We start from the raw sequence: 20,598 nt of genomic DNA on the forward strand, positions 1-20,598 counted from the left end.
TAGAAAATGAATCACAGAAATACATTGACTTGATGGTGTTCGTCCAGAAGATGTATATTTTTATTTATTTTTAAAATTGCATATATTTTTTGGCTGCACCACGCAGTTTGTGAGATTTTAGTTTCTCAAACAAACTAAACCTGTGCTCTTAACAGTGAAAGTACCAAGTCTTAACCACTGAACTGCCAGGGAATTCTCTGTAAGATATATGTTTTTAAACAGATGCCATCGATATTGGTAGAACTCTGATTAAAATAGGCAGGATGAAAAAGGCAGACAAGATTGCAAAGCAAACCGTGTCCCACTCTGATGATTGAGAGGGCAAGTCGGCTGTAATGAAAAATGCTCAAGGCACACACGCACTGCCAGAAATCTTGCTTGCTGATGTTTACGCTCCAGGCATATTTGGATGTGTGTGTGTCTGTTGGCTGCAGTATCAATACAATTCATAATAGCAACAACAAAAAAACTGGAGCTATCCAATGGGAAACTGGCTGATTGGAATTAGAGTAGATCAGTAGACCATCTAATACACACCACGCAGATTTTACAAAACGTTAGATAGTTGCAATCTCTGGGTGCTGATAAAGCTGAGATGTGCTGTTACCTGAAAAGACAGGACACCAACTGATACACACACACACCACCCCTAGAAGTACATATAGAAACTGCTGAAAAGTTTCCTTCTGCTAGAGGTCTTGGGGGAGAGGAAGACTTCCTTCCTACTGTGAAGGAGGAAACAGACAGAGCTGGACTCCATCTTAGGCCAGGCTTCGAACATTAGGCTACACGCATGGTCACCCTCCCAATGGACTCTGAACTTTGTGCCCGGTGTCTATAGAAATGGCATACCAATGGAAAACCAGACCCCCCAATAAAAGAGCCTCAGGACTTGGACTCTCCATTGCCTAAAAGAATATGCTAATTATCTCTGTAGCAGAACAAAGTGGTAAATCCCATTATGTTTATCGGGATATGATCACAGGCCTATTGATAAATATCCACTGTTTATCTAGTCTTGTGACACATGAATCATGGGTTAACTTTGATCATATCTCTCTTTTACCTTGTCCAGACTAGTCTCAAGGAATTTGGGGAGGTGGGTTTGAGCAAGTACAGTTAGGGTATATAAGGTTTTCACAAAAACTGGTCAGGGTCCTTGGCTAAGAGGAGACTCTGCCTTGGGCCCGCTGGTGTAGTAACCTGCACTCCACTATCTGCATTGTCCTTCTGAGTGAGTTTGTTTCCCGGAATGCCTGGCTACAGCAATTGCATGGTTTTTGCTTTTACAGCATTGATGTGTCACTCTTACAACAGAGGAAAAACATGTTCACAAAAGGTTTGGTGAGACTAGATGGCCATAAGGTAATATCTAGCACTGATGACTTACAATCTCAAAATTGCTTTATTGGATCATCACAGTGTCCACCAGGATTTGTTGCCAACTATTTAAAAACCCAGAGAGTTTACATAGAAAATTTGCCTCTGTGATAAATAGATGTTTGGTCTCTGTGCCTGATTCTTGGCACACAGGTCCTAAAAAACCTTTGGAGTCTCCCAAGTGATAGGAGAGTCTCTTGTAATGAGCAGTTCTTGGCAGACCAGTAGACAGTAGCCAGAAAGACCAAACCTTCTTTAGACCCCGGGAGGTTTCAGCCCCACCTTCCAAATCTTCAGGAAGTGGAGAGGAGCTGGTGACTCAATCACCAAAGGCAAATGATTCAATCAACCAAGCTTGTGAAACCTCCATAAAAACCTCTCAAAAGAGGATGTTCAGAGAGTTGGAAGGCTGGGGCCTCTGCCTGAGGCTGGGTACCAGCTACACAGGCCTTCTCTGAACCCAGTCTGGTTGAGCCTACAGGCAGATGCCTGCTCCCTGGGCAATCATTTCTATTATGCAGGCGTACTGTCCTGGGCTGTTCACTTCCTTGAATCACATTCCTATCCCCTCCCACCTCTCTGAGAGGACACCAGGTCTCCTGGAGGGAGGGCAGTGGGCATTATTTCTTTTAACACATGGCTTCACCTCTGTTTACTGTTCATGGGGTTCTCAAGGCAAGAATACTGAAGTGGTTTGCCATTCCCATCTCCAGTGGACCACATTCTGTCAGATCTCTCCACCATGACCCGCCCATCTTGGGTTGCCCTACGGGCATGGCTTAGTTTCATTGAGTTAGACAAGGCTGTGGTCCTAGTGTGATTAGATTGACTAGTTTTCTGTGAGTATGGTTTCAGTTTGTTTGCCCTCTGATGCCCTTTTGCAACACCTACTTGGGTTTCTCTTACCTTGGGCATGGGGTATCTCTTCACGGCTGCTCCAGCAAAGCGCAGCCATTGCTCCTTACCTTGGACGAGGGGTAGCTCCTCACCGCCGCCCTTCCTGACCCTTCAACTTGGGATAGCTCCTCTAGGCTCAAGTGAGAAATAGATTTAAGGGCCTAGATCTGATAGATGGAGTGCCTGATGAACTATGGAATGAGGTTCGAGACATTGTACAGGAGACAGGGATCAAGACCATCCCCATGGAAAAGAAATGCAAAAAAGCAAAATGGCTGTCTGGGGAGGCCTTACAAATAGCTGTGAAAAGAAGAGAAGCGAAAAGCAAAGGAGAAAAGGAAAGATATAAACACCTGAATGCAGACTTCCAAAGACTAGCAAGAAGAGATAAGAAAGCCTTCTTCAGTGATCAATGCAAAGAAATAGAGAAAAACAACAGAATGGGAAAGACTAGAGATCTCTTCAAGAAAATCAGAGATACCAAAGGAACATTTCATGCAAAGATGGGCTCGGTAAAGGACAGAGATGCTATGGACCTAACAGAAGCAGATTTTTTTTTTTTTTTTAGAAGCAGAAGATATTAAGAAGAGATGGCAAGAATACACAGAGATCAGATCAGATCAGTCGCTCAGTCGTGTCCGACTCTTTGCGACCCCATGAATCGCAGCATGCCAGGCCTCCCTGTCTATCATCAACTCCCGGAGTTCACCCAGACTCACGTCCATCGAGTCAGTGATGCCATCCAGCCATCTCATCCTCTGTCGTCCCCTTCTCCTCCTGCCCCCAATCCCTCCCAGCATCAGAGTCTTTTCCAATGAGTCAACTCTTTGCACGAGGTGGCCAAAGCACTGGAGTTTCAGCTTTAGCATCATTCCTTCCAAAGAAATCCCAGAGCTGATCTCCTTCAGAATGGACTGGTTGGATCTCCTTGCAGTCCAAGGGACTCTCAAGAGTCTTCTCCAACACCACAGTTCAAAAGCATCAATTCTTCAGCTCTCAGCCTTCTTCACAGTCCAACTCTCACATCCATACATGACCACAGGAAAAACCATAGCCTTGACTAGACGAACCTTTGTTGGCAAAGTAATGTCTCTGCTTTTGAATACGCTATCTAGGTTGGTCATAACTTTCCTTCCAAGGAGTAAGCGTCTTTTAATTTCATGGCTGCAGTCACCATCTGTAGTGATTTTGGAGCCCAGAAAAATAAAGTCTGACACTGTTTCCACTGTTTCCCCATCTATTTCCCATCAAGTGGTGGGACCGGATGCCATGATCTTCGTTTTCTGAATGTTGAGCTTTAAGTCAACTTGTTCACTCTCCACTTTGACTTTCATCAAGAGGCTTTTGAGTTCCTCTTCACTTTCTGCCATAAGGGTGGTGTCATCTGCATATCTGAGGTTATTGAGATTTCTCCCGGCAATCTTGATTCCAGCTTGTGTTTCTTCCAGTCCAGCGTTTCTCATGATGTACTGTGCATAGAAGTTAAATAAACAGGGTGACAATATACAGCCTTGACGAACTCCTTTTCCTATTTGAAGCCAGTCTGTTGTTCCATGTCCAGTTCTGACTGTTGCTTCCTGACCTGCATACAAATTTCTCAAGAGGCAGATCAGGTGGTCTGGTATTCCCATCTCTTACAGAATTTTCCACAGTTTATTGTGATCCACACAGTCAAAGGCTTTGGCATAGTCAATAAGCAGAAATAGATGTTTTTCTGGAACTCTCTTGCTTTTTCCATGATCCAGCGGATGTTGGCAACTTGATCTCTGGTTCCTCTGCCTTTTCTAAAACCAGCTTGAACATCAGGAAGTTCACGGTTCACATATTGCTGAAGCCTGGCTTGGAGAATTCTGAGCATTACTTTACTAGCGTGTGAGATGAGTGCAATTGTGCGGTAGTTTGAGCATTCTTTGGCATTGCCTTTATTTGGGATTGGAATGAATACTGACCTTTTCCAGTCCTGTGGCCACTGCTGAGCTTTCCAAATTTGCTGACATATTGAGTGCATCACTTTCACAGCATCATCTTTCAGGATTTGGAATAGTTCAACTGGACTTCCGTCACCTCCACTAGCTTTGTTTGTAGTGATGCTTTCTAAGGCCCACTTGACTTCACATTCCAGGATGTCTGGCTCTAGGTCAGTGATCACACCATCGTGATTATCTGGGTCGTGAAGATCTTTTTGTACAGTTCTGTGTATTCTTGCCATCTCTTCTTAATATCTTCTGCTTCTGTTAGGTCCATACCATTTCTGTCCTTTATCGAGCTCATCTTTGCATGAAATGTTCCTTTGGTATCTCTGATTTTCTTGAAGAGAGAAGAACTGTACAAAAAAGATCTTCACGGCCCAGATAATCACAATGGTGTGATCACTGACCTAGAGCCAGACATCCTGGAATGTGAAGTCAAGTGGGCCTTAGAAAGCATCACTACAAACAAAGCTAGTGGAGGTGACGGAATTCCAGTTGAGCTATTCCAAATCCTGAAAGATGATGCTGTGAAAGTGATGCACTCAATATGTCAGCAAATTTGGAAAGCTCAGCAGTGGCCACAGGACTGGAAAAGGTCAGTATTCATTCCAATCCCAAATAAAGGCAATGCCAAAGAATGCTCAAACTACCGCACAATTGCACTCATCTCACACGCTAGTAAAGTAATGCTCAGAATTCTCCAAGCCAGGCTTCAGCAATATGTGAACCGTGAACTTCCTGATGTTCAAGCTGGTTTTAGAAAAGGCAGAGGAACCAGAGATCAAGTTGCCAACATCCGCTGGATCATGGAAAAAGCAAGAGAGTTCCAGAAAAACATCTATTTCTGCTTATTGACTATGCCAAAGCCTTTGACTGTGTGGATCACAATAAACTGTGGAAAATTCTGTAAGAGATGGGAATACCAGACCACCTGATCTGCCTCTTGAGAAATTTGTATGCAGGTCAGGAAGCAACAGTCAGAACTGGACATGGAACAACAGACTGGCTTCAAATAGGAAAAGGAGTTCGTCAAGGCTGTATATTGTCACCCTGTTTATTTAACTTCTATGCACAGTACATCATGAGAAACGCTGGACTGGAAGAAACACAAGCTGGAATCAAGATTGCCGGGAGAAATCTCAATAACCTCAGATATGCAGATGACACCACCCTTATGGCAGAAAGTGAAGAGGAACTCAAAAGCCTCTTGATGAAAGTCAAAGTGGAGAGTGAACAAGTTGACTTAAAGCTCAACATTCAGAAAACGAAGATCATGGCATCCGGTCCCACCACTTGATGGGAAATAGATGGGGAAACAGTGGAAACAGTGTCAGACTTTATTTTTCTGGGCTCCAAAATCACTACAGATGGTGACTGCAGCCATGAAATTAAAAGACGCTTACTCCTTGGAAGGAAAGTTATGACCAACCTAGATAGCGTATTCAAAAGCAGAGACATTACTTTGCCAACAAAGGTTCGTCTAGTCAAGGCTATGGTTTTTCCTGTGGTCATGTATGGATGTGAGAGTTGGACTGTGAAGAAGGCTGAGAGCTGAAGAATTGATGCTTTTGAACTGTGGTGTTGGAGAAGACTCTTGAGAGTCCCTTGGACTGCAAGGAGATCCAACCAGTCCATTCTGAAGGAGATCAGCTCTGGGATTTCTTTGGAAGGAATGATGCTAAAGCTGAAACTCCAGTGCTTTGGCCACCTCGTGCAAAGAGTTGACTCATTGGAAAAGACTCTGATGCTGGGAGGGATTGGGGGCAGGAGGAGAAGGGGACGACAGAGGATGAGATGGCTGGATGGCATCACTGACTCGATGGACGTGAGTCTGGGTGAACTCCGGGAGTTGGTGATAGACAGGGAGGCCTGGCGTGCTGCGATTCATGGAGTCGCGAAGAGTCAGACACGACTGAGCGACTGATCTGATCTGATCTGATCTGATCTCACCTATGTTTACCCCTATCTGCATCTCTGGGGCGGGGACTTAGAAGAGATATCTAACTCCTGAGGAATTCTGGTGGAAAGGGAAGAACAAAGTGACAAGGATCAATTTCTGGATCTCCAAGAAGCTTCAGTGAAAAGATTCGATAAAAGACTTGATAAAAGAGCGAACAGCTCACTCCAGCAAGGGTGGAGGTTAAGCTGTAGACTTCATCTATGTGACTGTCACCTTTTCCCCGGATGACGCATGCCTTCTAGATGGACGGGCCTCAGCACATATTCCAATCTGGCCAGTCCAACGCCTGGGGAAGCTAGCACTAATGGTTTCAGGAATGGGGCACCCACAAAACCAATCGAGTTTGCAGGCTGAAAGAGCTTAATCCATTCGTGCTCGCAGGGGCCATTCCTTGAAACTATCACGGAGGCTTCAGCACGTCCCCAGCTTCTATTCCCACCGCTCTTAGCAAGTAGTAAGCGCGGGGCGTGGTTCTCTCGGTGGCGAATGAGCAGCTGCAGAGTCACGCGGCGAGAGGACTACGACTCCCAGCATGCCCCGCGCCACACAGCTTCCCACTTCCCAGAAGGCAGCGGGAGGCGCGTTCCCGACATGCCTCGCGGAGGCCGTCAACCGCCGGATTTGAATCGCGGCACCGCTCGGCGGCGGCGGGATGGGTGCCCAGTCTTTGCCTCCGGCCTGGCAGCTCTACCTCAAGGACCACCGCGTCTCCACGTTTAAGAACTGGCCCTTCTTAGAGGGCTGCGCCTGCACCCCGGAGCGGGTAAGACCTCCCTGAGTCCCCAGGTCCTCCCCGCCCCAAGAGTCCCGCCCCCGTCCTGAGGCGACCGGTCCCGCGGACTCCAACCCTTCCGTGGCTTTTGGGCCCGGGGCGACGTTTCCGTCGGACTCCAATCCTTCTGTGGGCTTCTAGGCTCTGAGTGACCGCCCCCTCGGGCTCCGGCCTTTCTGTGGACTTCCGGGCCCGGGGCGACCTCTCCCTCGGGCCCCAACCCTGCTGTGGGCTTCCAGGCCCGGGACAACCTCTCCCGCGGGCTCCGGGCCCTCGGTGGGCTCCCTCCTCCGCGCTGGGGCCTGAGCTGAGTTCTCCCTTGCAGATGGCCGCGGCAGGCTTCATCCACTGTCCCACTGAGAACGAGCCCGACTTGGCTCAGTGTTTCTTCTGCTTCAAGGAGTTGGAAGGCTGGGAACCAGATGACGACCCTATGTAAGTCCCGCAGGCCGGCCTCACTGGGCTTCGTGGGTGCCTCAGTTCCAACGGGACCCTTTGTTTTGTGTTGGGCTCCTCCAAAAAACAAAAAAACCCCAAAAAACCTGAATTTTGAAGGATTAGTGAAAGAGCGTCAGCTTTCCAACCTCCTTTGTGCCCTAAACAGTTATTGTAATGGATGAGTCTGCTGCTGGCACTTTGGTGATGCTTTCAACCTAATCCAACCCGATTTGGCGGAATATCCTTCTGGGTGGATGTTAAAGAAAGGCATTTTCCTGTGGGTTCTTGATACCTTTTAAGTTAGAATGCTGGAGCAGATCCTGCTGTGACCTAGAGCTGTCCAGGTGCCTTTCCTGTTTTAGAGTTTTTAAATCTGAAGCTTTATTATCTGGACTATCATTCATACAGCAGAAAAACCACACCTTAAAGTGATACACTCAGTGTTGTTGTGGATTTTGTTCTTCGCGTCTAGTTTGTGTGTGTGTGTGCCTGCATGCGTGCATATATTCATACAGACAACAGCTGTCTTCCTGTAATGTAATACCCCATTTTTCTCCTCCCATTTTTTTCCCCCGTCAGAATCAGTAGCTTCCACAACTTGACTTTTTTTGCCCTAGAGAATCTCTGGAGTTGTTTGTCTTCTTGGCAGGAAGAGTATTACTGTTTTTTCGTAACGTGTTTGCTCTTGTGACCCGGTATTGACTGGGATGGCATGGTGATCATACCAGGGATCAGTGGAGAAATACTGGTTGTATTCTTGGGAGTGGATTTCCAAGTGCTGTAATGTTTTCAGATTATATAGTTACTATTGGCTGTCCTCTTGGAATTTGTGTGGCTGTGTGTTTCTTCCAGATTGTTCTGGGTTGTTGCTGTGGTTTTTTGTTTGTTCTTTTTGGCCGCATCAAGTAGCTTGTGGGATCTTAAGTTCCATAACGAAGAATTGAACCTGGGCCCTCAGCAATGAAAGTGCACAGTCCTAACCACTGGACCACCAGGAAGTCCCCAGACTATTCTGGTTCTAGTGCAGTCTGCTATGCAGGGATAATTCCCACTGGAGAGAATGGTAGTATAGGCACAAGAATTCACTGGAGAAACCAGGCCAGTAGTGCCCTTTCTCTGAACCAATAGATTATGTAATAAGTCCAATAAAATGAGATAACTGCAAACGGTTCCTGGATGATTTTTAAGGGCTTTAACATGTGGTACCTTTAGATTTACACTCTGTAACACTTTTCCTACTGCTTGCTAAAGGACTCCAGATAGAATATAACAGCCATAGGAGGGGGATGGGGGGCTGTCCACAGACCAAGAAGATGCTGAGATGAGGTATGTGGGAATGTGGGTCTGGGCACTGGTTCCATCCACTTCAGAATTCATACTCTGCTTCTGAAGCAGAGCAGTGTGTGTCTCTGAGGTGGGGAGGGAGACTGGTGGTAATGAACTTTTCTCCCTTTACTTCACTGTCTCTGTTGACATGCTCGTGTATTGTTTTTTCTAGAGAAGAACATAAAAAGCATTCATCTGGTTGTGCATTCCTTTCTGTCAAGAAGCAGTTTGAAGAATTAACCCTCAGTGAATTTTTGAAACTGGATAAAGAAAGAACCAAGAACAAAATCGTATGTATCACTGGAAATAAGAACCAAGAGCAAATCCTGTTCAGCATCTTTAGTACTAAACTCCTAGTCCCTCACAAACACTGCATAGATGCTTTTCCTCAGCACTTTCTAAACCCCTCAGATATGTGTGTGAAGATATAAAAGGACAGAAAAGCATGTGACCTAGACTGTCGCCTTGGGGTTGTACAATCAGAAAAAAATGCATGCCCTGAGTAGAGGTGCCCTCAGTGTGTGGTTACCTCTGGTGGTGGGACGTGTGAGGGCTAGGCTGGCATTCCTGCCTTCAGTGACAACTGAGATGGTAGCTCCTTTATACAGAGTGTGTTCATGTGTTAGCAGAGGTGGGAACAGAGGGTTTGGAGACAGAGTAGAGAGTGTGTCAGGAAGGGGCATTATGTGTATTGGGAGAAAATAGTGCCAGTCCTACTGGACCTTGAAGAGATCTTTGCAGGCAAACTTTGACTCTTGCACGGGTAAACTAGGTTATTGGGAGAGTGAAACCATAAGTTAAAGAAGCAGCTCCCAAACAGGCTGGGCTGTAGAGAAGTAAGGTTGCCAGAGAAAACCAGGACTCCCAGTTAAGTCTGAATTTCAGGTACACGAGGAATAATTTTTTAATATATCTCACATTTTATGTGGGTGTTTACTAAAAAATTACTTGTTTATAAGGTGTTCACATTTAACTGAGTATCCTCTCTCTTTATGTGCTAAATCCGGTAGCTTTATGAAGAATAAATATTCAGGTATTTAATTTCTTTTTAGCAAAGCCCTGGGCAGGGAGTCCAGACATAACACTTGTCTCTGCCACTCACAGACTTTGTGAATTTAGACCAGTCTTGATCATAGTTTCCTGCCTATAAAATGGAGGATAGACCCCCATGGTTTCTGAGATCCTTTTCAACTTGAAAATCATGTTCTTTTTTAGACATCAATATACATAATTCTGTCTAATATGGTACTTTTTAAATGCTAAGGACAAAATGGAAAAGTTTTTCAAGAAGCAAGAAGTCAGTGGTCAGTAAAGCTATGTATTCAGTGAAGGTTTTGGGAACTGCTGTGTTGGAATTAGGAGGAGGGCTAGAGAGGGCCTTTGAGGTTAGGGGTCAGTTCATTTTCTGTGAGGTGCCACAGATGTTAAGTGTTTAGCCATCATGGGCCACAGAGTTTCTGTTAGATATTCCTTTTTTTAAAAAATATTTACTTATTCATTTTATTTTTTGGCTGTGGTGAGTCTCGTTGCTGCACTCGGGCTTTTCCTAGCTGCAACAAGTGAAGGCTACTCTCTGGTTGTGGTGCGGGGGCCTCTCGTTGCAGGGGCTTGTTGTGGAGCGCAGGCTCTAGGTCCAGTCATTGTGGCCCATGGGCTTAGTTACTCCTCAGCATGTGGGGTCTTCCGGGACCGGGAAGCAAACTGGTGTCCCTTGCAGGGTGGATTCTTAACCACTAGACCGCCAGGGAAGCCCTAGAAATTATTCTTTGTTCGTTTTTTCCCCACAAATATTTAAAAACATAAAGCATTCTTAGCACTGGGTTAAGAACAGGCCATGGGCTGATTGGATGTGTCCCACAGGGCATATTTTGCCAGCCCTGTTCAAAGTGAAAGAAAGACCAGCTTGTGTACTTTGAGAACAGTTGTTGGAAAGCCATGTCTGTGCTAATGGGAGAAGGGGCGAGTACAGTGAGACGGCAGCCAGATTGTGCGTCTCTGAGAAACGCAAGAGGCTTTGGTCGTTGGAACAAGTAGGAAGACAGACGCCACAGTTGTCACAGTGCAGTCCTGGAAAACTGAGTGCTCGTGATCCTGTGATCCGACAGAAGAAGGCAGTTAACCTGTTGAGGAAGGTGGCTTAGGAGGACTGGAGGAGGAGACCCAGGAGATGCTGGGCCTGCCTTATCTGGGTGTCAGCAGTGGGGGCAGAACCAGATCAGAACCAGGTGTAAACACCCAGGAGAAAAGTGGGGAGATTGGAAGAAAATGGTTTGCTTCTATTTTGCAACTGCTTTTTTGTTCTCCTCAAATCAAAATACTTTAAAGTCTATGCATTTGTTTTTATTACCTTGTTTAATTATAAAGTAAACTATCAGTATAAAAATAAAGCTTTTGTAAGGAAGAACCAAAAGCTTCACCCCTATGCCGATGGAAACCACCATTAACTGGTGTATTTCCTTCCAGATCATTGGTAAATGTGTATATTTGGGGAAATTCCCTATTGGTCCAGTGGTTAGGACTCTGCACTTCTACTACAGGGGGCACAGATTTGATATCTGGTCAGGGAACTAAGGTCCTGCTAGTCTTGTGGTGCAGCCAATAAAAAGAAAATCAAATAAAATTCAGTTTCACTAGTGGCATTTTATCTGCTCAGTAGCTACATGTGGCCAGTGATTACTTTATTGAACTGTGCAGACAATTGAACATTTTCATGATTGCAAAAAATTCTGTTGGATAGGGCTGCTCTAAAGTGACACCCAGTTGTGAGGTTTGTTGCAAATAATATATCCCTGATACAAAAATTCAGGTCCTCTTGTTTCCTTATGGGCATATGCTTGTGAGTGGATGTGGACAGTAAGGTTTGGGGTCAGAGCCAAGTGCAGGGAATGGGTGTAACCAGAGGCCCATCTGCTTCCTGCTAGAGCTCCAGGATGAACCATCTAGAGTACATAGCTCCTGGAGGTGGGCTGGCATGCAGACCTTGTCTGTTCTCTGATAGGAAATAAGGTTGGGAGCTGATCTTTTAAACCATTTATTAAATTAGCAATGGGATTGCAGTGCACAGTTTTAAGACAGACATTTATCCAGGTGAGAGAATTACATGTTGCAGTTTACAAATACTGAAAACAAGGAACGAGTGTTGTCTGTCGTGATGCTCTGAATTAATGAGACCCCATATTTAATTGAGATGCTGCTGGTCAGTTTGAAGGACCACTGACTGGTCAGGCAGCCACGTGGGTGCTGGCTGGTGTGCGGCCAAGGAAGAGCTGGGGCTTGGGGTCTGACCCGGTAGCACACCGTGTGCTCTGTGCTCCTGCCGCTGCATCCACCACCCTCTTTTGAAAAAAGTTACCTCTGTTGTTTTTCTTATTTAACCCAATAAAAACCTATTGTTTGTTTTTTAATATGGCAGAGAAATCAAGTAGAATGAATTTGGGAAAGAGCTTTCTGGATTTGCTGACGTAATTGTCATTTGTTCCCCTGGAGAGAGCACTTGGCAGAATGAAAGATTGGAAGCCAGATTCAAAGAGCAAGTTCAGGTGGCAGGTTTTCTGTTTTAGGAGAAAGCTGATGCTTGCCAGGGAGGAGAGGAGAGCTGTGGACTTTTCTGTGGAAGCTTCAGAAGCAATGTAGGGTAGTGGGGAAGAGCAGGGCTCTGCCACAGACTAGCGGGTGACCCTGAGTGAATGGTACTCTGGACCTCGGCTTCCTCTTCTGTATAATGGAGATAAAGGTGGCATCCACCTCATGGGACATGGCGCGGTAAGTAAGCTAGCGTGTGTGGAGCAGGTAGAATGGTACAGTACAAGCGAAGCTATCGATCAGTGTCTTCTGTTATAATTATCGTGAGGCAACTCAGATGAGAAGAGGCATTTGAGGGGAATTCCCTGGCAGTCTGATGGTTAGGCCTGGGAGCCAGGGTTTGATCCCTGTTGGGGAACCAAGATCCCTGGTTGCATGGTGTAGCCAAAAAAAAAAAAAAAAGAAAGAGGCCTTTGAAGTGAATGAGACTATTTACCCCATATAGCTGGGCATCCCTATCCAAGCATGCCTAGAGCTTCAGTTTCACGTGTGTATTCTTTATTTCCAGGCAAAGGAAACCAACAATAAGCAGAAAGAATTTGAAGAAACTGCAAAGAAAGTCCGCTGTGCCATTGAGCAGCTGGCTGCCTTGGAGTGACACCTCCCGTCACTGCTGCACAGCGACACAGACACGTCGTTTCCAGGGCACACCCCTCAGCGTTACCAGTGTTTCTCTGGGGCCTCTTAACTGTGCCTTAGGAAAGCAGAACATCAACATTTTGAAATGAGAATATTTAAACTTTTTTATTTTTTTTCTTGAAGTTGATGCCAAGGTCTACTTCTGTTATATAGCTGGAGCTAAGTACAGTAACTGACCCTGTCTTTTCTCTTTGGTAGTTTTCGTTTTATTGCTTCCTGGACTTAGCAGGGTGAGGGAAGACATTTGCTCACGTGGGTAGAGCCCTTTTACAGCAACATGTTTGGGCTTCACGAAGCTGGTGACTGGCTGTCCAGCTGAGATGTGATGCGTGAATGTGATCATAGGTCCGTTATGACTGGACAAACAGGATTAAGAATGCCATTTTAAGTTTCACTTGCATAATAATCTGCATTTATGGTGTGCACTTATCATGTTCCAGATGTTCTGCATTATCTCACATTGATGTCTGCAGATCCTGTGACCATCTCTTTACCCCATCAGGTCTGTGGTGTCCCAGCAGCTCCCTTCCTCCCAGACAGATTGTCCGGCCCATCCCTGCCATGCCTCTGAAAGTGCCCTGTGTTTTAGGGGTTCCTTGCCATCCCATCTTGTGATTTTCAGTTTCACAGGGGTAGCCATGGGATTAGACCCCAGGCTCTGCCTCTGGACTTGATCTGTGTCCGAGGCCTTTCTGTGACTGTAGTATGTGTGGCTTGGTGAGGGGGATGCAGAAGGACTGATGTCTTGAGCGTAGAGCTGGCCTCTTGCTTTGTGGTCAGCTTGAAGATACTTCTGCCATGGTTCGTGGCAAGGTTGCAACATTTTTCTACAATAGACAAGGAGGTCTTTCATGCAGAAAAGCAATGTTTCAGAGGCCTGGCTCACTGCTTCTGGATAGCAGAGCACACAGTCAGAGTGGATTCTTCCTGGGGAGTCCCGCTGTGGACCAGCTGTCATCCATTGGGCGGGGCACACAGGGTCAGGATGAAAAATCTGAGGAAGGAGTTCATGGACTTAATTACTAATACTCTTCAAATACCTACTTTCCATTAATGATGTGCATTAGGCAACTGATAATTCTCCTGTCTTTCCAATGTGAATCTTCCTAAAGGAATAAATTAATTTAAAAAATAGATTGCAAAACCTCATTGGGGAAAACTTTAAAACAAAAAGAAAAGCATGTTTTTTTATGTTGTTTTCAGTCTTGCAAGATCATAAATGCAATGATGTATGAGTTTCAGCCCCAGCACAGACTAAGCAAAGAGTTGGAGCAAAAAAAGCGTGTAGAACACCCACTCCGGCCCCAAACTGCCCTCTGACAGGATGTTGCCTTGTGGGCTTGGGCTTGGGCCTGGCGCCTATTGAGTTGGAGCTGCCGTTTCCTCACCAGTCACGTGGGGATCCTAGAGGCTGTGCAGCCTCAGCTGGCTTTTGTGTGTGTGTGTGTGGCAACAGGATTTTCATGTAAAGAGGAATTGGGACAAAGCCCTCAGCCAATCCTAAGATTCTGTAGTGTTGTTTTCTTATCTTGTTTGAATTATTATTTTGCATAACAGGATAAACTACAGTTAAAAGTGAGCACAAAGCCTTTCTTAGTCACTGGGGACACCAGTGTGAACTTTAGGTGGATTTGGAGACAAAGTACGATAGCAGGAAATATCTGGAAGAAACTGTCATGAAATTGCTGCATGGTTAGCCAGCCCTGGTGAGCTGGAGGGCGCACACTGGCTGCTCCTCTGCGAGAACAATGCAGTGGCCTGAATCCCTTCTAAACGACTTGGCTCAGAGCTGTGGGGACTTGGTGCGCCGTGCAGACAATCTGTCAGCCCTGATTGGCTGTGTCTCCATTGCTCCACATCTGCGCCACGTTCACAGCATCGCCTCTGCAGCGGTCCCCTCCTCTCCTCCCCGAGGCCGGCTCACGCAGGGCTGAGGCCTGATCTTCAGATGATAGATTTTATTTCACCATCCTTCATGAAGTAAAGCTGCAGGGTGGATTGTTACTGTCCTATTGGAACCTCTGGGGGTCATCTGAGTAGTTGCTGAAGAATAAAGACTACTTCATTTCAAACACTGCAGACCCTACTGGGTTTCTTAAATATTTTTGGCTTTTCGTGGCAGTCCCTTAGCTTGCCAATTGATCAATCCCACCGCAGTGCTTGTGGGGGAGGGATGTCCTTGCAGAGTGACAGGGCCAGCCTTGGGCTCCTCTGCAAGAGCCACTTGAGACGAGCTGTTTGTGTCATCTGGACTCACTCCATGTGTAAACCAGCTGTGAAAAACGCACCTCAGACATGTTTTCTGCCATATCTCAGTAAATTGAATTCTTCCCTCCAAGTTTGGAGGATATTGCAGTGGTTTTTGTTATGGGGAAAAAAAGCATTTCAGCCTTTACATTAATCTCAGCCGCTTATTTTTGATACTTGTGCCAATCTTTAAATGAATAATAACTGATCCTTACAAACTGGCATTGTATAGAAGCTGAGAAAACGTTTTCGCTCGCTCTTGCACGATGGGTAATCTGCAGTTTGTGTTGTCAGGTTGTGCTGTGGGGCAAGGCTAAGCTGGCACTGACCCCTCAGACCATCTTACAGATTTCCTCTTACGGCTGCCAATGTCCGGAAAGTTTACCAGACATCCATTAATGAAGTTTTAGGCCCTTACTAAGGGCAACAGCCTCAACTTTCTCAAATATGTGTCTGCCTCTCTGATTCTTCCAAGTCAGTGCGAGTCTGGAAGGGTTGTAACTGGTGGTGAGAGTTGTCAGGTATGGCGAGATCAGAGCCAGTAGACAGCCTGGGGAATTGGGATCCTCCATCCTGAGCGCTATGAAAGATGGAGCACCAGCCAGCCATGACTTGCAGGTTGGTACTCCTTTGGGATGTGGACCATTTGCAGGTTGTACTCACTTAAAAAAAAGTCAACAATTGGCAGTAAAGTCTATTGGGATCTTAACTACATTTTTTGGATGCAAAAGTGGAGATTTATAAAGAGATGAAATTGCTTGTCCAAGATCATATAAGTAAGAAAGCATTCAGGTTGGGTTTGAATCCAGGCAGTCTGACCCCAGAGCTGGCCTCTCACTCACTAGTGACGCTGCCCAGCCTTGGGGGCTGGGGCTTTGGGCAACAGCCTGGCCCCAGGGGGCTAGTGCAGCAAACCATCCCCATTCCTTTTTTCAGACAACTTGGTTTTAAAGGTTCTCAGTACACATATGAACTGATACCTTTCTCTGGAGCATTGCATTGATCCTCACTGTACCAGACTTTAGCTTGTTATTTTGAACTAAGGTTCACAGGAAGTTGTAAAGCTAAAACAGGTTCTGTGTACTCTTCACCTAGATTTCCCAGTTGTAACTGGTAAAATGTCTGGACTTGCTTCCAGCACCTAGGGTCTGAGCTGAGAGGTGAGCGGTGCAACCCAGCAAGCACTGAACCAGGCTTTCCATTGCAGGGGGGTTCCTGTCTCGCCCTGGGTGAGTCTGGCCTTAAAGCAGAGTCAGTCAACGGAGCTGTAGGTTTCCTCTGCGCTGGCTCAGCTTCCAGCATTTCAGCCAATTTTCAGCTGACTGGGACCAAACTGGGACCTAGGTTTTTGTGGCGACTGTCCACTTGAGGCCCAGGGTGGTGACATTTATCCATCCATTTGCTTGAGTACTTAGTTTGCCGGGTTCTGCGTCCAGGGCTTGAAGTCTGTAGGGAGCTCACGGGCTGCTTGTTCTCTGAATGGTGGGAAGGCAGGCCACCTAGTATCCATATGAGTGCATCCAACGGAGCAGCAAGAAGAAGACAAGGAACTCGGAGAGCATTCTGCTTGTCCAGGAATGAGGAGGAGGCTGCCAGATGGATAAGGAAGGAACAGATGTGACCTGTGAAGGACGGGAGTGTCCATTCTGGGGACAGCAAATGCATTCTGTGATGAGGGAAAGGGGTGGCTTCCTCCCGTTTACTCTTAGTCAGTCACTGGACTCACTGGACAGACACTTGTGCATCCAAGGTGACCATAATAAGCCCTTTTTAGGCCTGTGAGTCCTGGGAGACGAGCGCGGCCAGTCACGTAGCTCCCAACCTGCATGTCAGCGCTTCCCAGCTGTGACCCCAGCCATTTGAGAGCCCTTTTTTGACTAGAACGGTGTCTTGAGAGCCTCCCAGGATGAATTCACTTCATAATGCATGCTGAGTGGAGGAGTTGACGTGTAGGGAAGGACGATTTAGGGAGGTTCATTTTCTGTTGGAGGATGTTCACCAAATGCAGTGAGATTAGTTGTAGTGTAGTTGATGCTGAGCTACTCAGAGTAATTTCACCAGTGGTTTCAGCTGCTTCCCAGTCCATCACTGGGGGCTATTTATGGCATCATCAGCCTGGAGCAGGAAGTTCATCCCTGGTCTCAGGCATCCTGTTCTTTCAGCTGCTGTGAGTCAGTTCAGTGTAAGTTTAAAGAGGCCTGGGGACATCCCTGGTGGTCCAGTGGCTAAGACTCCGTGCTCCCCATGCACAGGGACCCCGGGTTTGATCCCTGGTCAGACAACCAGATCCTGCAGTTCAGATCAGTTGCTCAGTCGTGTCCAACTCTTTGCGACCCCATGAATCGCACCACGCCAGGCCTCCCTGTCCATCACCAACTCCTGGAGTTCACCCAGACTCACGTCCATCGAGTCAGCAGCCATCTCATCCTCTGTCATCCTCTTCTCCTCCTGTCCCCAATCCCTCCCAGCATCAGAGTCTTTTCCAATGAGTCAACTCTTCGCATGAGGTGGTCAAAGTACTGGAGTTTCAGCTTTAGCATCATTCCTTCCAAAGAAATCCCAGAGCTGATCTCCTTCAGAATGGACTGCTTAGATCTCCTGTCAGTCCAAGGGACTCTCAAGAGTCTTCTCCAACACTACAGTTCAAAAGTATCAATTCTTCGGTGCTCAGCCTTCTTCACAGTCCAACTCTCACATCCATACATAACCACAGGAAAAACCATAGCCTTGACTAGACGAACCTTTGTTGGCAAAGTAATGTCTCTGCTTTTGAATACGCTGTCTAGGTTGGTCATAACTTTCCTTCCAAGGAGTAAGCGTCTTTTAATTTCATGGCTGCAGTCACCATCTGTAGTGATTTTGGAGCCCCAAAAAATAAAGTCTGACACTTTCCACTGTTTCCCCATCTATTTCCCATGAAGTGATGGGACCAGATGCCATGATCTTCATTTTCTGAATGTTGAGCTTTAAGCCAACTTTTTCACTCTCCACTTTCATCAAGAGGCTTTTGAGTTCCTCTTCACTTTCTGCCATAAGGGTGGTGCCATCTGCATATCTGAGGTTATTGAGATTTCTCCCAGCAATCTTGATTCCAGCTTGTGTTTCTTCCAGTCCAGCGTTTCTCATGATGTACTCTGCATTTAAGTTAAATAGGCAGGGTGACAATATACAGCCTTGACGTTCTCCTTTTCCTATTTGGAACCAGTCTGTCATTTCATGTCCTGTTCTTACTGTTGCTTCCTGACCTGCATACAAATTTCTCAAGAGGCAGGTCAGGTGATCTGGTATTCCCATCTCTTACAGAATTTTCCACAGTTTAATGTGATCCACACAGTCAAAGGCTTTGGCATAGTCAATAAAGCAGAAATAGATGTTTTTCTGGAACATCGGCATTCCAGATCCTTTTTAGCTATAGCTAAAAAGTCCCACATGCTGCAAAGACGATAGAAGATCCCTCATGTGGCAACTAAACCCTGGCACAGCCAAATAAAAAGAAATATTAAGAGAGAGAAGAGGCCTGGCTGCAGTCCTGTTGCTCTGTCACACATAATTGGGATTTCTTCCATTAAAGTTCTCATCTGCCCCTGATTTCAGTGGAAGTGGTCGATGCTGGCTTTGAAGAGGCCTCAGCAGCCTGGTGACAGGCTTGGTGCTCACAAGTTCGGGGTTGCAAGTTGATGAAAGGAGGATGAAGAATGAAAAATAATGGATCATTCTAAGAGGTGCCTTTTCAGAACTGGGCTAGGGTATAATTTGAGTCCATTTCAAGGGAAGTAGACTGGCGGAATTCATCAGAGTAGCCTCTCAAGGACTGATACCCATTGTCTGGAGACAGTCCAATCAGTCACTGGCACATCTGGGGTTGAAACCCTGAACCAAGGGTTTGAAGCGATGAGGTGTAGACTGCTCACCTGGCCATCTACACTGCAACAGGAATGGGATACATGTCTGTTCCTCTACAGAGAGGCGGACTCTGGGGGTACAGTGGCCTCAAACAGCACCCAACACGCCTTGACAGGGCATGCAAACGAGACCTTTTCAAACAAGCTCAGGGAAAGGCAGGGGCACTGGGAGAAAGTGTGTGGAGTGTGCAGTCACAGGGTTCCTCTAGTTCTCCCTAAAATAAACACTGTCTCTCGGGACTTGCCTTGCAATGCAGGGGACGTGGATTTGATCCCTGGTCAGAGAACTAATAAGATCCCACATGCTGCAGAGCAACTATGCCTGCAATACTGAAGCCAGTGTGGTCTGCAGCCAGTGGACAGCAACGACAGCCTGAGAGTCCATGTGACATAAGGAGGATTCCACGGGCCACAACTGAGGCCTGATGCAGCCAGATAAATATTCAGAAGAACAACAACAAAACACCATCTCTCAGTCATAGCTTAAACACACAGAAGTGGTGTCCATCTTTGTCACATTTGGGTCATTACCTTCTTTCCCAGCTCCACCCCCACTCTCCCCTGCTCCCCCAGTCCCTCCCCCCATCCCCAATTTTGTAGACTGCTGCTGCTCCCAAGCACCTGCTTTTCTCTGTCTGCCTGCTGGATTCTTTTACCCTCCAGGCCCAATGCCCCCTGAGAGAGGAGGGCCTCTGGGTGGCACCCAATTTCCAGGGCGGGGGCTGGGGGGAGGGCTGTCAGGTGAGAGGGTACGGAAACCGCCACAGCCAGGATCACCCCACCCTATCCCCACCATGTGCCCCAACCCAGTCTTGAGTGTAGTGTGAGAAAGATGCGTGGCTGGCAGGATACCGGACAATTCTAGCCACTGTGTCTGAATGCCCCCTGAAAGATTATTTCAATAAGTTTGTTGGGACTACTTCTACTTCCTGATGATATTGCTCAAACCTAGAGAAAAGGGGGCCAAAATAAGCAAACACTTGGAAATGAGAGCCCTGACATGACCCTGAGTGGAGAAGCTGCTGGTGGTCTGAGAAGGACCACCCTCAGTGAGACCTCTGACCCCCATCTTTGCCCTGCATTGGTGGAAGGGGCAGCAGTGGATAGTCCAGGGACCTGGAGTGGAGGACCTCCCATCGCCCAAAACTAAATTCCCAACAGCCTCACCATGACAGCCCTCCTGCTGCCAGTGGGGCCCCTTTGTGGCTCCTCTGCCTCCTGCCCCACCAGCACCTGCCCCTGTCCTTGGAGAAGCTTTGCTAATGGTTGTGAGTGAGTGATGGACAGGCAGAGGCTAGCCTCCCAGGGCATTAGTAATTGCAACTAATAGGAAGCCAGGCTCCCTTCTGTAGCCCCTCACAAGCCCACCCGCTTTATCAGGAACCTCTGGTGGTTGATCTTGGAGACTGATTAAGACCCACACCGCTGGGCCAACCAGCAGCCAAGTGTTCCAGTGTAAGGGCTGGAGGTTGAGGGGGGGAGCTG

At 46.8% G+C, this 20,598-nt stretch overlaps 1 protein-coding gene across 1 annotated transcript; it reads left to right on the forward strand.

The window, feature by feature from the left end:
* Positions 1 to 6,750: 6,750 nt before the first annotated feature.
* Positions 6,751 to 15,039, forward strand: BIRC5 (baculoviral IAP repeat containing 5). Its single transcript, XM_055575266.1, has 4 exons — positions 6,751 to 6,970; positions 7,305 to 7,414; positions 8,916 to 9,033; positions 12,834 to 15,039. The coding sequence occupies exons 1-4, from the start codon at positions 6,860 to 6,862 to the stop codon at positions 12,921 to 12,923; spliced, it is 429 nt and encodes a 142-aa protein (XP_055431241.1). The 5' UTR covers positions 6,751 to 6,859; the 3' UTR covers positions 12,924 to 15,039.
* Positions 15,040 to 20,598: the final 5,559 nt, after the last annotated feature.

The sequence above is a fragment of the Bubalus kerabau genome, chromosome 4 (genome assembly GCF_029407905.1).
Source record: "Bubalus kerabau isolate K-KA32 ecotype Philippines breed swamp buffalo chromosome 4, PCC_UOA_SB_1v2, whole genome shotgun sequence".
Classification (NCBI taxonomy): Eukaryota; Metazoa; Chordata; class Mammalia; order Artiodactyla; family Bovidae; genus Bubalus; species Bubalus kerabau.